The 17701-nt window shown below is 31.8% G+C and overlaps 1 protein-coding gene across 3 annotated transcripts; it reads right to left on the bottom strand.

The window, feature by feature from the left end:
- Positions 1–9485: 9485 nt before the first annotated feature.
- On the bottom strand, positions 9486–13018 carry LOC148202445 (PWWP domain-containing protein 6-like). 3 transcript variants are annotated; one of them, XM_088110103.1, is made up of 2 exons: positions 12839–13018; positions 9486–12607 (listed from the first exon to the last, which is right to left on the bottom strand). In XM_088110103.1, exon 2 carries the CDS (start codon positions 12573–12575, stop codon positions 9774–9776), a length of 2802 nt encoding a protein of 933 aa, XP_087966229.1. In that variant the 5' UTR covers positions 12576–12607; positions 12839–13018; the 3' UTR covers positions 9486–9773. The 3 variants fall into 3 exon arrangements, with proteins under 3 accessions (XP_087966229.1, XP_087966227.1, XP_087966228.1); XM_088110101.1 differs by having other exon boundaries at positions 9486–12612; positions 12839–13017; XM_088110102.1 differs by having other exon boundaries at positions 9486–12643; positions 12839–13017.
- Between the last annotated feature and the right edge of the window lie 4683 nt (positions 13019–17701).

A 17701-nucleotide genomic window follows, 5' to 3' on the forward strand; every position in this document is an offset into this window, starting at 1 on the left:
CAGACGAGAAACACAACAAATCAAATTTACGAAAGAGCTGCAGAAGGAGGAGAAGGTATTACAAACAAGGGTGTTTGGGAAAAGAGGCTTCGGTGGTTGATCGTAAGATTACACAAGGGATTGTCGTATTTATAGGCCAATTGTTAGGGTTTCAGTTTCTTTTCTTACTATGTTAACATATGGGCTTTTGCGGGCCGGGCCGAGAGCGATCACTCCTTTTGACCATTTTCTTAAGTTTCATGTCCACTATTCAGTTAAGATACTATTTGAATAAATGGGTACATGGGTTTATTACTTTTAAAAGATTAAATATATTCAAGATATTCAGAATATTAATTTTAAATATTATAAAAAATTAACATTAGTCCTTAAATCTAGTAAAAACAATTTTTTTATTTATCAATAACTGAAAAATATGAATGTGCAATTTATATTTTATTTTTCAGAAATGTATGTTAACATTTACAATTTGTAAAAAATCACTGCATGAAAAGATGTCACATGTATATTAGTTTTTTTATCATCTAAATTTTATTTAATTCTTAAGATTATTTAGTATAAGCAATCAAAGTTATTGAAATGATTATATGTTTTGATAAAATAGACCAATTAAATAATTAAATTATACATGAATTGGTAATATACTTGTATATTTGATAATAATGATAGGATTTCTTTCAATATATAATTATTATTATATAATTGAGTGATAATGTATGAAATAATATAATTCCTAATGAATAAAAGTACACAATTATGTTAATAAAAGTAATATTTAAGTGAAATATTTATGATTTGTATGACACCTCTAATTGTTTCATTAACTAATATCTATACCATGCAATGTGGGGGCTTAATTATTATCATATAATTCAGTGATAATGTTTGAAATACTTGTTATAATTCCTATGAATAAAAGTACATAATTATATTAACTAAAGTAATATTTAAGTGAATTATTTATGATTTTATGGCACCTCTAATTATTTCATTAACTAATATCTATACCATGCAATGCGAGGATTTCTCTTAAAAAAATTATTTGATGTTAATTATTTTGTTAAATATTTTATTTTATTAGACAATGTAAAATAGGAATTTATTAAATTATTAATAAATTATTTGTTAATATTTCTCATTTTTTTTGTTATAAATTATTTATGTATCATATAAATTTTAAATGATAAAATTTAATTGAATATTTTATTAATATTTGCTAATAAGTTATTGAATAAAGAAAAGAGGGAAGAAACTGAAATTTGTAATGTATTTTAAAATAATAAAAAGTATTATATTATTAAGTATTATAAAAGAATATAAGGATTAGGGATATAGGGTTTGGGTGGGCACGAAAGCTGATGAAGGGATTTCTTTGTTGTAGTGAAATGAAAGGTGAGAGTGGAGGAAATGGTTGGATGCGAAGGTCAATTGGTTCGAGAAAGTCGCAAAGTTGTGGATCATCTTCACGATTACCATCCAAATTGTGTGGTTGTGGTGAAACATTGTTGCTTTTGAAGTCAACTACTGTGAATAACAAAGGAAGAATGTTTTATAGATGTAGAAATTGGGCAGTAAGTGATTAAATCTTTCAGTTCATGTGCTGAATTTTGTATTAATCGTGTGTTATTTTGATTGCAGAGTAATTCAAGTTGTAATTACTTTGAATGACATGATGAAGGAGTTTCTGAAATTGAAAGAAGCTTTGAAAGAAAACGTGAAGAACTTGAAATGTGTTTGGAAAATGAAAAACTTGTACTGGATCTAAGGAAGAAGAACGACAAGCTGAAAAGGAAATTAGAACAAGAGAAGAAAGTTAGGAAAATGATGTTGTTGTTGTTTGTTTTGTCATGGACGTTAACAATTTTCTTTTGTATTATGTTTTTGTTGAAGATGAATTGTAATTAAGAATTATGGTTGAATAAAATGACTTGAGTTTGTCTCCAAATTCTGCTTGACTAAATTCTCCAAATAATTTACTTGTGTTGCCACTTGATGATTAACTTTTTTTCCCTTTAACATTCTACCACTGTTACTGGACTTTTGTTGTATGTTAATAAAGAAAACATTGGGAAGCATAAGAAACTAGAAGGAGACATTAATCCTTGGAGAATCAAAGATAGTTCTCTAAGTAAATGAAACAACTAGAAGTAGGCATTAAGAAACTACAGAGCCTTCACGCCTAACTAACATTAGCTGAAAACCTTCAACCTTCAGGAAATTTTCCATGCTTACAGAAGACATTAAGTCATCACTAAACATTTTTAAACAACCAATGACAGATAGTTAACACTTAATTTTTTCAGCTGTCTTCCACTTTTTACTTTTAAGAATTAAACAAAGGTAGCATTTTTAGCATTCAACTCATTTAAATTAATCATAAACAACTGCTCATGGTTCACCCACTTCCATCTCCCGGATCTGTAAATCTGAACTAAGCAGAGTTTGCCTGCTAAAATTGACTAAGCAGAGTATCTGTAAATCTGAACTTGGAATAAATAAAGTTAACTTGACATAATGCAAAGATGGAATACAACAAGAAGCAAGATATAATATGAAGTGGTCCCATACTATTAAATAAGATAAGTAAGTTAAGTGGTCCCTTACCACGGATAAAAAATATTGTAATAACAGTACTAAAATTTATTTATATTTCATTTGACAATACTTTTGTAACTCACATTTTTCTTTTGGATTTTATTAATTATTTATTACTTTTAAACACTTTTAGTATTTCATTTTACTCTTTACAAATCAAATTAATTGTATTTAAAAAATTATAATAACAATATTTAAAAATATATACACATAGACACGACAAAGACAAAGACAAATTTATTACACGTACTACAATATTACTACACACATTATGTTAACACTATAATCACACTGAAAACTATAGTTTGAATATCGACCACTTAATATGAGGTGGAAGAAATTTTTCTTCTCATGTCTCTAATGATTATATGAAAATTATTATTGAGAACAATATAATATGAAGTACAAAGACTAAAATTTATGGAGGGTATTTCACCTTGCACCTCCAACCCTTTCATCTTACACCTCCAAACTTAAAGAAAATGTCAATTTCACCCCTAATTAAAAATACATTTAATTTGTAGAAAATAAAATAAAATCTGGTCAAAGATTCTTAAACAATTTCAGTTCAGTTTTAGGGTTTTTCTCTCCTTCTTTCACTCTTAATTTCATTGCTTGCTTTCTTCTCTCCAACACTTACACTTCCTCTTCAGGTACAGAAGCTTTCTCTTCTTAATTTCATTTCTCCTTCTTATTTTCTCTCTACACACATACATATTTTCCTTTTTAATGAAATATTATGAATTTATATTATATAAAAATTTGAGTTAATTAAATTTAATTTCAAATAAATATTTTTGTTTATAATTATTTAATAATAGTTAAAATTTGTATAATTTTTTAGAAATTTAAGTTTTTTTGTTTGTAATAATATATTATTTAATTTTATAATATATACAAATTTTTTAACAAAATAAAAACTAATACAATAAATTAAAAATTAATAATTAAATTATAAAATCATAAACTAATATAATAAATTATAAATAATATAATAAACTTAAAAATAATTTAAATAACTATAAATATGCATTTTTTATAATATAAAAATTAAACATTTAAAATGCATTTTTGATATTAACAAAATTAAATAATTATAACAAACACTGGTTTTAATAATTAACTATTTACTATATATATACACTATTATAATTACTAAAAATAAATAAATATCTTAATATATGTATATAGAATATATGTATATAGATATATAAAGTTTTAGTTAATTTTATGTTATATATTAAAATATCGCCTCTCATCTACATTTATATGTCAAGAAACAAAAAAAATTAATCATTTTAAAATAAAATAATTTATATTCTAAACAAACATATTCAATAATGCATATAAATGTTAGTAAACAATCTTTACAATTAAGTTAACAACTGGTTTTATTTAATTTTTTATAAAACAAACTTTTTAAAAAGTTGTTATAAATGGATAATGAAAAAGCAAATAACGTAAACATGCATCAAATATGAAAAATAAGCACATAATGTTGTATCGGATATGAAAAATAAGCCCATAACATCGGATATGGAAAATAAACACGTAAACATTTTAAAGAATCTTGTAAAAACGTAAATACAATGTCGATTTTTTTTTCATCCGATGTCGATATCTGATGTTTTTCATCGAATGTCTTTTCATCAAATATGAATATCCAATGTACTCTTTATCGCATATCCAAATCCAATAATATAAATTCATGCATCGAAATAGAATTTTTAAAAAACTACAACGACAATGTGAAGCACTAACATAGCACTACCACCTGTCTTCAACCTTAACGTTCAACCTGCCTCCAACACCTCCAAGCCAAAAACTCTCTCAAATTTCTCAAAATTTAACGAATGAGGATGAAAAGAAATGAAATAAAACACTCGAAAAGGTAAAATTGAGTACAAGTGTTTGAAACTATATATTTAACTTTCAAACCTTCATTCAATTCACTCACAACTCTTTCTACGCTTCATTTAATTCATGTATAGAATTCCTCAACAAAAAGAATTAATGTAAACTATCTTATTAATTAGAGAGTATTTATGGAAATTGGAAGTGCATGTGAAAGGATTGGAAGTGGAGGATGAAACACCACATCAAATCTATCGGTATTCATTGCCGTACGAGGTGGGTTACATGCTAATTCTAGTTTCAAAGGATTTTCCAACAAAGAACTTCAATTACTTACTACTTTCCCTAAGAAGGAAGAAAATTGGAAACCATGGAAGCAGGAAAACAATCCAAGGCGTTAATGAAAAAATAAGTTGATGCCAAACTTTCCCTTTAGCTAATATTTTTAGTGTATTTTCTAAAAATTAGCTAGATAGGGAGTTTTACAATTACATAAAAATTTCAAATATATTATATTTAAATTACTTATTATTTCAAAATTTTTAACTTTTTAAATATTTTATTTAAATAAGAAAAATTCAAAGTTTTATGTATAGTATCATATGTAGGACGAAAGGTTGGCATCCAAGACTGATCGGTCTATCTATTGTAGTAGCGCTCTCGTCAACCAGGTCAAACTGGGACAACGCTCGTCAGCCAGGTCAAACCGGGACAGCGCTCAGGTCAAACTAGGACAACGCTCAGGTCAAACCAGGTAAAATGATGTTGGGCCACACTTGGGCCAACATTTAAGTTATTGGACTAATATTCCAGCAGAGGATAAAATAATCAAAGATATCTGATTAAAGATATTCATAAAGCTGTTTATGAGCAACCGACCAGTTTTTAAAGTAAATCTGTTTAAGGTAAGTCTGTTTATATTTTATTAGGCCTGTGATAACCTATAAATACAGGGCCAAGGCTAAAAGCTTCTTTTTACGCTCCACTCACGTTCTACTCATGTTCAACTCATACTCCGAAATACTCAATAGTGATAATCATTCACTGAATATTCAATTAAGAGCCAAAGCTCTTCAAATCACACGCCTAACTTAAGCGTCAGAGTGCCTTTTGCAGGTACTCTCCCCCTCTGTCAAGAAGACGACCAAACGGTCAAGATTGAAGTCCACTGAACGACCATTACCGAAGGCAACCGAACGGTCCAGACTAAAGGAAGGCAAGCGGCTCATGCGATCCAGGCGTTCGAAAACAGGAAAGATACGTTAGAAAAGGTTAGTCTCTCGGTCCTACAAATCCACCGAAACATTTTATAATTTTAATATTTTTTTGAATAAATTTTTTAATTATCACCAGATAAAAAACTATTAAATAAAAGTTAAATACTTCAACCTTCTGAAAACAATCACTAAAAAGTTCAATTGAAAATTTTTGGTTGAATTCTACTGAAATAATCTTAAAAATATTAACTATAAAATGATTAATTATAACCTGAACCAATAAATTATAACCTACCAGAGTTAAAAAAGACATCCTTTTTAACATAAAAAAAATCCTAACAGATATCACTAAAAGAATAATTATGTGAATATTAATTAAAAAATGCTAATTACTATTTAGGATAGATTATTTTGATCAATGTTGAAAGAAAGCACTAAAAATTATATAAATCAATGTTAATAAAAATAACCATGTTTAATGTCAAAAAGTAAACATTCTTAATGTTAAAAAGAAAAAAATCTTAAGGTTTAATGTCACCATAAGTCTCTCTTTTTGTCCAAAATCTTAAATAGATCCCTTTTCTTTTCGGCGTATCAATTGAGTCCTTTTTATTGTTAATTTGATTCAATTAGAGGTCTGCCGTCAAATTCAGCAAATGTGTAATGACATGTGGCATTAAAATTGATTTTTGTTTTAAAAAAAATTAAGGAGAGAGGTGATATCAAATGGAGTGAAGGGCAAAGGTGGAAAAATTAAAAATTTTTGGACCTAGGCAAGCTTGAAACTCACAGAAGCAGCCGCTGACTTCCATCTCTTGCAGACAGAAGTATGGCGAAAGAAGGAGGAAGTTGGTAGCCATGAAAGCACCCTCTCTAAGAGATCTTCATTAAGGTCATCCAGAGGAAAGCCATTCAAGTGTAAAAAGTCTTCATTTTCTAGAGACTTTCTTTTCCAACTGTGTTCCTTTGGCCAAAAATTTGGAGTAAACAACTGCAGAAACAACAATAGTGTTAAGACGTTATCAAAAAATCAATCTTTTCACTTTAATAGCTTTTTATCAATCATAAACACCAATTGATGTGAATTAAGACTTTCAACTTAAATGGGTAACGACAAAAGTTGTTTATCTGCACCCAAAAAGATCAAAACTTTCCCTATCTTTCTCCAACCCCTGAATTTGCAAGGCTCGTTCTTGAATTTTGATAAGTTGAAACCCGTCCCGCACCCGCTCCACTCATAAAAAGAAAAAGCTCACAAGCTATACTTTAGAAACAAACATGAAACCAGAGACTTCAAAATCCAAAGAAATTTTCCTCTTTTCCCTTTCCGACTAACTCTATTAGCAGAAATCCACGTACAAGAAAAGAAAATGGTAGAAAGAGTCACTCTAGACATTAGAAGAAGGGGTGAGTAAGCAGCAAAGAGCAGAAGAATAAAAAATCAAGGGTTTTCTCCTTCTACCACCGCATATGCAATGGGCAATCGAACATACAACGCGATTTTTCCCCTTCACATGAACAGTAATAATAACAACCTTTTCCCCAATATTTTCCCCAATTAAAGGTGACAGCCCTAAAAATTTTTAATTTTTCCACCATATCCTCGTTGTCGGAATCCAACACAACCGACCCGGAGCTCCTCTTCAAGCTCTCGCTACGTGTCGCCATTGACGAGCTCTCCAAGCTCTCCAGCTTCCCTTCCAAGCTCCGTGCCAAACTACACACAGAAGCCCTAAAATTTTTAAATTTTTCCACCTTTGCCCTTCTCTCCATCTGATATCACCTCTCTCCTTGATTTTTTTTAAAACAAAAATCAATTTTAATGCCACATGTCATTACACATTTAAGTGAGTATGCCACATTACCAACTATTAAACGGCCGTTTGCTGAATTTGACGGCAGACCTCTAATTGAATCAAATTAACAATAAAAAGGACTCAATTGATACGCCAAAAAGAAAAGTGATCTATTTAAGATTTTGGACAAAAAGAAGGACTTATGGTGACATTAAACCAAATCTTAACAAACATTTATCAAACAAAAAATTATTGTTATCAAAATGGGTCATCTAGTCCAACTTGACTTGACTCACCATAGATTGATTACTTAGTGAACATACTCAATCCGACTCATTTATTAGTAAGCTGAAAAAAATTTAAACTCGGTTTAACCACCACGGGTTGGTAGATTAAACTCATTTAATTATAATTTTTTTTCAACTAAAAAAATAACAATATTTCTAATTCAAATCTAAATAAAGGAGAATAGTCTTAAATTATATTTATAACCAATCAAACATAAGATTTCATTCACACAAAACAAAGTTACCACAAAATATTCTCAACAAAATATTTTAATAACTTCATAACAATTCAAATTTGTTTTTGTATAAAATTAAATTACTAAGTATAAATTTATGAATATTTCATATTACCTAATTATTCTATACAAAAATAATTTCACGCGAACCTCAGTTTCAATATTTTATAAAATAACTAATTCAACAAAAAATACTTATTAAAAAAATTAAATGAGTTGGTAAGTCAACTCAGCTTACGGGTTTAACCCAAGTAAATCAAATTCTCAATTAAAATTGGTTCGTATAAAAAAAATTCAACTCAATCTATCCAAACTCATGGTGGACGAGGTTAGTTCACAATTCTAAAAATCCACTTTAAAGTTAAGACAAAAAGAAAGAATAAATATGAGAAATACATGAATTTCAAAATAAATAAAATAAAAGAACAACTTTCAAATCCCTCTCATAAATTATGAGAAACTTACTTTTTTTCTCAACGTATTTATCAAAACAAAATATTTTATTTAATAATTTCAAATTTTTTATAATAATAAATTTGCCTTTTAAAATCCATAAAAATACTATATTTAACATAATCATATAAACTTCGGAGAAAGACAAATTCATCAAAATACTCCATCTAAGATAATAATTTAAACTTTGGTGAAAGACGAGCAAGACGGTAAAACTACAGAGATGGACAAGTGGAGAATGAATTCCCTACAGTTGGCAGTAGAGTAGAGCTCTGGTTTAGCTGTTAACTTTTAGAAACTGCACGTAAGCAGAACATTCCCTTAAAGGTAGAGATGGGGGAATAAAGAACTGGTCAATGTCGCTGACAACTCCAAATAATCAAAAACATTGAAAGAAAATATGTTCAAGTAAATTTTACATTAAGTAAACGAGATCTGCCATAATTATTTAGAGACAGTTCATATAGAAGTAAACCAAAGAGCTGATATTTTGGTTTGATCATTCCCTTCAATGATAGACTATTATTGATTTTATTCCTCGTACTATTTCTCTATCATTGATAGCTGACCCCGCCAGTGTATCCCAACAAAAGATCATTTCACATCCATATCTAAAACAGCCAACAAGAATTCATTTATGGCACTTAGATATGTTATGTGGTCAAACAATTCCTTCGAAGTCAAACTAATAGATGACATTTTGTAGTAGCATTGAGCACAATATATTGCAAATCACAGAACTTTGGAGGTGTTGAAACCCCTGATTGCCAATTTTACAGAACTACTTCCACATGTCTTGTTTAATTGATAACCACAATAAAAGCTACATGAGAGAATCAGTCAAATGTGTTGCACCCCACAGGATGCCAATTTTACAGAACTATTTCCATATCGTTCCACTGATATCCACAATTAAAGGCTGCATGAGAGAATAAACCCAACAGAGGGAAGAACTTTTTCAACACAAAGGTTCCACCATCTCTTCTCCTATTTAATCATCATCAAGAGTTGCATATACGCCATAATTAAAGTATTTCACACATTACAGAAATGAAAACATTATACCTCTTATCCTTAAAAGCTGTTTGTTCACCAGTATCATAAGGTACAGAAAATCTAAATAGATGTCGGTGTCTATACAGCCTATGCATAAAACATGTTACATATCCTACACAACAAACTGATATGAGTAATTTTACCTCTTCAATAAAACTAGGCTCAGAAACGAGACAAATAAATTGATCCTCAAATAAAGACAGTCAACTAAATGGAAATAACATACCATAAACCTACCCTGATTACCAGCTAAATAGTTGCTAGTATTCCATGCCTTATTTAGGAAGAAGATTCAACCATTTTGTTCACATCCTCCAAAAGCCCTTTCATCTCACTCTCTAATTTTGTCTTGATATCAGATGATTTAGCATCCGATGCTTCTAGAATTAAGGTGAGACCCTGAAGTTTCTGCTTTATGTAGTTCAATTTGGATGCTTCACTACCTGGTGACAGTGAAGTAGATGGCTTGGCTGGAGTTTTTTCTTTCTTCTTCGTTGAAGAAGCTTTGGACTTAGATTTTTCAGACTTGGAACCAGAAGAAAGATACTGGAGTCTGAAAGTGGCCTTGGAAGAGCCGAAGGGGTTCATGTTCAGTGAATCGCTTAAGGCCTTTTCAGCATCAGAGGCTTTCAGGAAGAACACTTGAGCAGTGTAATCACTAGAAAACAAAGCTGTTTCTGCTTCATTCAGAGCACCAAACTTACTATACAGTGCAACAAGATCCGATTTTGAAGGCACAGAGGATCCTGGCTCAAATGAGGCAAAAAGGGTAGCAGCGCCTGAAGCATTTTTATCAGTCCCCTTCTTGCCAGCCTTAGGTGTAGCAGATTCCTTCTCTTTAGGAAAACCTGAAGTTGTCTCATTCTTTCTTCTTCGTTTCTTTGGCTCTGAATCTTTATTAGCTGATTTATGATCAGATTGTATTTGATCTTTCCCCCGCATTCCGATATCAGATTCTGGCTTCTTTCTCTTCTTGCCAGGTTTAAGCTTCTTGTATACTTTGTAGTTGGATCCTTGGAAAAATATGCAGCTTCTGTAGATAAAAATAAAATCCGCAAGTCTTTCAAGAGAATTGGTATCCGTAGGAATTTGTTGATTAATAGCTGCACAACGAACCTCATGTAGTACTTCCTCCAATGGAACCTGGACTTTTGTTGTATCAATAGTCTTGTTCTCATCGTATTTTGATGTTTGGTAATTTGAGCTATCGGGATGGTCATGTTCTATTGCAAGTTCCTTAGAAAATTTATCCTGCAATGGCTCACCATTCAACTTCCAAGGTACAGGGGACTCGAGAAGTTTGTCAGAAGCTGTGGTCATTGGCTCTGATACCTGATCTTTGCCAGAAACTTTAGGGGATTCTGTTTCAATCTCTCCTTTCCTCTGGTCTCTGGTTGGAATAGTGAAAGGAGGGGATAAGTACTTGCTTTTCTTCCTTTCTCTTGGCAGAGAACCCTTCTCACTGCTTCCTTTGGCCTTCCCTTCTTGATCAGTTTCCTTTTGGCTTGCACTACTACTAGCTTTTCCAATACCAAAAAGCTTGTTCTTTTTCCTCAACTGCGCTAAAGCTCCATCGTCACTGGTCTCCTTGCCCCAGCTATAACCATCATTGTCGGCACCTGCCATATTTTTATCAGTATTTGGGAACAACTCTTTTTTCTTCTTCATAGGTTTAGATACCATTGTATCCTCAGTGCCTTTCCTCTTCTTTCGAACAGTCACTTTTTGAGTTGCATCTCCCTCCTTATTCTTGGCACTGACATCTTTGTCCTCTCCCATAATTTCAGCAATGCTTTTCTGCTTAATCCTATGGTTCAACCTATTTCCTGAAATCCCAAGTGGATTCAATCCACCAGATTTTGGGCTCAATGGCACGGTAGAGTAGTCCTCTTCAAATGGTCCATGGACAGGTACTTCCACTGCACCCTCACTGCTGCCTACATTATTGTCCTCTACACTATCTTCAAGTCCAGGAATTGGCTGGGGTGCCTGATACATAGGTAATCTATAACCTCCTCTTGATAGATAAAAGGCTGAAAGCCTAGCCTTCAATATTTCCAGCTCCAGAACATTAGCAATGGAAATAATTTCTGCAATTTGTTTCACTCGAGAAAGTAATTCTGCCGGATCAACGAGAACATCGGAAAGTTTCTCTGTACCATTTTCAGGTATAAGAATTCTCTCTTTGACACCAGAATTGCCTGCCAGTGGCCGAGAAAATTCAGTTTCTTTCTCAGCAAATAAAGAACTCATCTTCAATTCCAAAAGCCTTCCAACCTCATTTACAGCTTCCTGTACAGCATTGATAAAAGCCCGGGAGGCACTCTGCTTCACCATATCCTCAATGTTCTCCTCAAATGGCTTCAATTGAGAAGGATGGCACCAAGCAAAGGTTCCATCTCCAAAATACGCCACAAGAATTCTATTCTTTTGTCTCAGCTTCAAAGCTAAATCAGAAGCATCAGAAGGGTCATAAATCCTGCCAGGCCACCAGGGATGACTCTTCACTTTCCCCCAAACAAAATCTCCAATAGAATACCCACCACATCCTTCACCACCCAAATCTTCCATTTCCACATCCTTGTTTTCACTTATATCAGCAATTTGAACATCTACAGACAAAGTTTTCCCAATTTGATCATCCTCACTCTCAATTTTGGTCAGATCTCTCCCACCTTCCATTCCAACCTCAAAAGAACCGTTCTCAGTGTTCAACTTCCTAGTACTATCACTCTCACCACCATGAGAAAACATCAAGTTCCTACCACTCTCTCTCATTTTCAACAAAGAGGAGACCCCATTCATCTCAGAATCAGCCAAACCTTGGCAGCCATCCTCCCTTTCTCTCTCCGAAAAACCCATCTCATCCGAAAACTTGGTCTCGGAGACCCTGTCCTTCACCACTTCAACACCCCCACCATCCCTCAAACCTTGGTTTCCTTGGCCAATGAAACCAACCCCGTTTTCTGAGGTCCCATTTTTCAAAGCACACAGAGCTTCCCTGAGCTCATTCTTATCAATCTCTGGAGAAGGCGATGAACACCCAGATGGTACCTTTGATGGAGCCTCCACCGTACCCATCAAACAAGAAAATTCGTTTCTCAAAATTCAACCTAGGCTGCGAGTAAAAGCAAGAAAATTAACTCATCCTAGGGTTTTGTCGAGGTTCCATGAATGAAACAAAGTATAAAGAGGGAGAAAAAAATAATCAGAATATGGGGATTTAAAATATTACCAATAATTAAAAAAAAAATTGATACTAATATAATAAAAAATCATATGTGCCAAAAGGAATCAATTTATCAGTGAACACAATAATAAAAGAGAAAACGATGCAACAATACCTGTAGAGCCAAGAATACTAGAGTCCCGGTGAAGCTTACTTTGTGTGCGAAGGAACCCTCAAATCAAAACCATTGACTTGAGAATCTGATCGGATTGACATACAAGAACAAGGATGTGAATTTAAGACAACACATAAATATTAACTTTTGTTTTTATTTTTCATATTATTATATTGTTAATCTTAGTAGAAATTGAAGCAATCTCAGTCAGGTCACGGAGAGGGAGATAGAAAGCAAAATCTGGACCGTTGATTTGCATAGATAATAGATCTTCTCATTTCTCTTATTTTTGTTATTACAGCTAAGCTTGTCAGGCGGTGGAAAGTGAAACTGACTTTACGATATTTTACATTTTAACGTTATTAAGGGATAACTCCTAATTGTTCGAGTCAGAGATACTTCCTACTTTCATCCTATAATTATCTATCTGTTTTTTCTTTCCAATACTTAATATTTATTTTAAAATAATTAAAGCATTTTTTGGATTCAATAAAAGAATGTAAAAACTTGAGATTGGCTTGAATATGGCAAAATCGAATAAGTGTGCGTTGTAGCGGACAGTGATGCTGCATACTGGTAGTTCGAAGCTGAATAAAAATAAATTGCTCAGAAAAGAAAAGATTCTAGAAAAGAAGTTCGACTGACACGTGTGTTTCGTATGTTTGCAGACAACTTTTATGTTACCTTTTTGTTTTGAGTCAGGAAAATAATAAATTTATTACATAAACATTTTTAGAATTTTCAATTTAGATAAATAAAACATATAACAACGAGACTTAAATTAAAATTATATAAAAATAAATTATATGTATAATATTATAATTACAGGAATATATTATATTAATTTTGAAAAAAAATATTTTCAAAATTTAACATACAAAATATCGTATATATTTTATATTTTATCGTGACATTTTGAGAAATTATAAAAGATAAGCTTTATAAATTTAAAATAATTATCTTTTCCAAGGTTAAGAATATCGATTAAACATTAAAAAAAATTAGCTAAAATAACCATAAAAAAAATTGAACCTAATTATAAAATTAAAGCAACAACTTTCAACTTCTTGTTGTCCTTTGTTTTTAGTTGGCATATAATGTCGATTTATCTATTAGGAGTGAGTTACATTTAGCTTCAAATATACACTAATATAATGGTACTACTATATATGTATTTTAAATTAGTTGTTACTTGGAACATATTTTGTGAGAGGGTTTGAGCATGTGTTCTACTTTAATATTTGTTTATTTTTTCTGATAAAAAATTACATATATGCATGATAATATACAATTATAAAAGTAATCAAAATATTTAAATTTTTAAATTCAATTGTAATTATCTAAATCTAAATTTTAAATTCATTTAATTGTGTTATTCTCAAATTCAAATCCATATTTTGAATTTTAAGTTCAAAATATATTATTGAATTTTGATGGATTTAAATTGAACAATTTTTTAGATTTAAAATTTAAAATTAAAGTGTGTTCAAGTTGAGCCAAATCAGTTTGAAACCTAGGCCTATTTAAGTTGGTCAAAGCCAAAGAGCAAATTAAGTTAGGCTAAGTTCCAATTAGCTGATGTCGAGACAAGTTGGACTAGGTCAAACTTAATCGAATGAAACTATGTTGAATTAAGTTAGAATGTCCTAGGTTGAAACAAGTCGAGTCTTCCTAGGTTAAATTGAGTCAACCTAGGCTTAGGTCGAGTTGTTTCAATTCAGACCCAAGTTGACTTAAGTCAACTCTATGTGAGGTTGAGGTGAGACCAAGTGGAATGAATCATACTGTTCTTGGTCTAGATGGCTATAGGAAGAGAAGATTGAATACATTATAAACTCTTTTATCACTTAATAAATTAAAATACTTAGCAGAAAATAGATCAAGCATAAAAGAAAGATTTATATTGGTTCACCCTAATTTCATAAGCTACATTCAGTTCTCCCTTAAGTAGTTTACTTAAGAGGGTCCACTAATAAAATAAATTTGTCTACAAACAAATACATAAATCTCTCTAAGTTACACAAGTATAAACATCTCCAAATATCATGACTACATATACCTTGCTAGATAATGAGTATTAACCTCCTCCGGTATCCTTCTTAGTTTCTACCTAATATCAATAACTCTCAATAAAATAATTGAGAAACACTCTCAAAGAACTTTAAATGTCATTAGTAATAGTCATTAAATTTTACATGTATGGTTTCTTTCATAGTTCACGTCCTAAAGTTATACACTTCATAAGCTCTGGACGTCTCTAAATAGCCAAGTAGAATACCCTTATCGGTTTTAGAGTCTAACTTTCGTAAGTTACCTTTGTGTTTAAAATAAAACATTGAATGCCAAAAGGATGAAAGTATGAAATGTTAGGTTTCATATCCTTTCCACAATTCATAAGGGGTCTTTTTCAACAAGGGACTTATGTAAACTCTATTTCGTAAATAACAAGATGTATTGATTGCCTTTGCCTAAAAGCATTTAGGAGTGGAATTCACATTTAACATTATTCTTGTCATTTCTTGCAAAGCTCTATTTTACCTTTTCGCAACACCATTTTATTGTGGTGTTCTTGTGTGAAAAATTATGTTTAATTCAAAGGTTTTCAAACATTTCATAAATTGTCTTGAATTCCTTTGTCCAATTGAATTTTGAGAAAAATGTTGTCTATATGTTGTTTAAAAAACCAAACCGTATATTATGCTTTGAGTGCTTTTCTTTTACATGTTTTAGTTCTCTGACTCTGCCACCCTTCTCATTCTTATCCCCTGTACCAATACTTTATTCTAAAATTTTTCGGTCTTCAAGACATATAATATCTCTTTCTAGAATCTAACTGTACTAAGCGCATTAAATGGATGAGACATATAAATTTCTCATGACTAACTTTTCCCTCTATTTAACTTGACTCTTTTCTTCTCATTCTCAACATATTCACTCTTCCGAAAACCCTAACTCTCTCTCTCTCTCTCTCATGCCCTCTTAAACTCTTGAGTTCTCAAACTCTCAACATTCTAAACATATGATAATCCAACATCTCTTCCTACTCTTGTACTTAGAACTTACCTGCCTTACGTAAGTAGGTCTTCCACCTAACCTGTACCCTTCACCGCCAAACCTTGCCTTAGTTTGTTCCCACTTTCTTCACATTGTACTTCTCTCTTATTATTCAACCTTCCTTCCATTTCTCCCATGTCTCTTCATGACCCCTTCTCTCCCTTCATTCTTCACTAACTCCATCTCTGTCGGGCAATGATGTCCTTTCTCTCCTTCCCTTTTGATGTTTGTCAAATAAGGGGGAGAAAGAGAGATTACATACGTCAACATTTAGGGACATATACTTAAGGGGAAGGGATAGGTGATGTTATCATGTATAAGGTGTATGAGGTAATAGAGAGGTGTGGAAAGTATTATGTTGACTCACTTATGTGTATGGATTGACTTTATACCCTTATGATATTTTTTTGTGGTTTTTAATGAGAATGCCTTATGTCTATACTTCTTTAATCCGGGTAGGCACCTTTCCTTTAGTGGGATGATAGAAAGATAAATCTTTTCGTCCTTGAGGGGCGACAGAAGGGGTTGAGGATTCACTAGTACAAAAATATCGTATAACATCGGTGTTTTTCGACCTTTAACGTCAAATTCGAGGTCGACGTCATATCGAGAGACGTTATATTGACGTCAGACAGAGAACAATTCGACATTCCCAATAAAGCAAATTAACGTAGAATCTTGTCAATATACGACGTTAATAAATTTTTTTTTGTTTTTTTAATTAATTGTGATCTTTTTTTACAACTCTACGAGACCTGAAAAACAGAAAAACAATAAATTTCAGTTTTTGGTATTTTATAAAGCATGAACTATGAATGTGTAGTGTTGTATCAACAACAAACAATAATAACAAACAACAAACAACAAACAACAAACAACAAACAACAAACAACTTCAATCAAACAACAACAATAAATAGGTTCAACAAAAAAAAACAATAAACAAGTTCAACAGACAAAAAAAACAACAAACAAGTTCAATAAATAAGTTCTTCAAAATGAAAATGAAAACTAACCTTCAAAAGGTGGATTCGTCGGAATAAAGTGTTGCCACTAGCGAAAGAGAAAGCAGAATACGCCTATGAAAGAGAAGAACACGAAAATAATTAGTCAAAACAAACGAAAATCATACCTAAGTAGTTAATTAACACGCATTTGTATCGAATGAAAGAAAGATTACATGTGATGGTTGTCAAACTTCGTTCTAGAAAAGTTTGAGCAGAGAAGAGGGTCTCACGCGCTAAGATAAAGTGAATGAATTTTAATCTCCCGCTCCAATTTTTATTGAATTCACTAACCTTTTGACGTCTAACGTTGGGACATTCAATGTTTTATATCCTTTTGAAGTCTACTTCTAGGGCATTCGATGTCATATGTAAATTCATTTTCACCTTCGCGCTAAGCATTTTCGCAAAATTTAACCAATAGGACGTCGAACTTCTCAATATTCGACGTCTTATAACAAATTGACGTCGAATTACAATTCTAAACGACGTCTAATAATTGCATTTATTTACAAAATTCCACCTGTCATTTTTAACGTTGGCTATTCAATGGTTGGACGTTGAACGTGTGACGTTATACGCTATTTTTGCACTAGTGATTTGAGTGCTGCCCTTTCCTCTTTCGAAGGGGTAGAAAAGGATGATTGTCTTACCCGACCCTATGGTAGAAAAGGATGAATCGTCTTGTTCTGGTGAAACAAGAATTGTGGGGTAAAATAGAGAAGAAGACAAACGTTAGTATAGATGATTGGTATAGACACATGTTGCCTTTTCTCAACAAGTGGTGTAAAGCCAATGGGTTGGTC

Source organism: Vigna umbellata, chromosome 3 (assembly GCF_029865625.1).
Source record: "Vigna umbellata cultivar VRB3 chromosome 3, Vumbellata_1.0, whole genome shotgun sequence".
NCBI lineage: Eukaryota > Viridiplantae > Streptophyta > Magnoliopsida > Fabales > Fabaceae > Vigna > Vigna umbellata.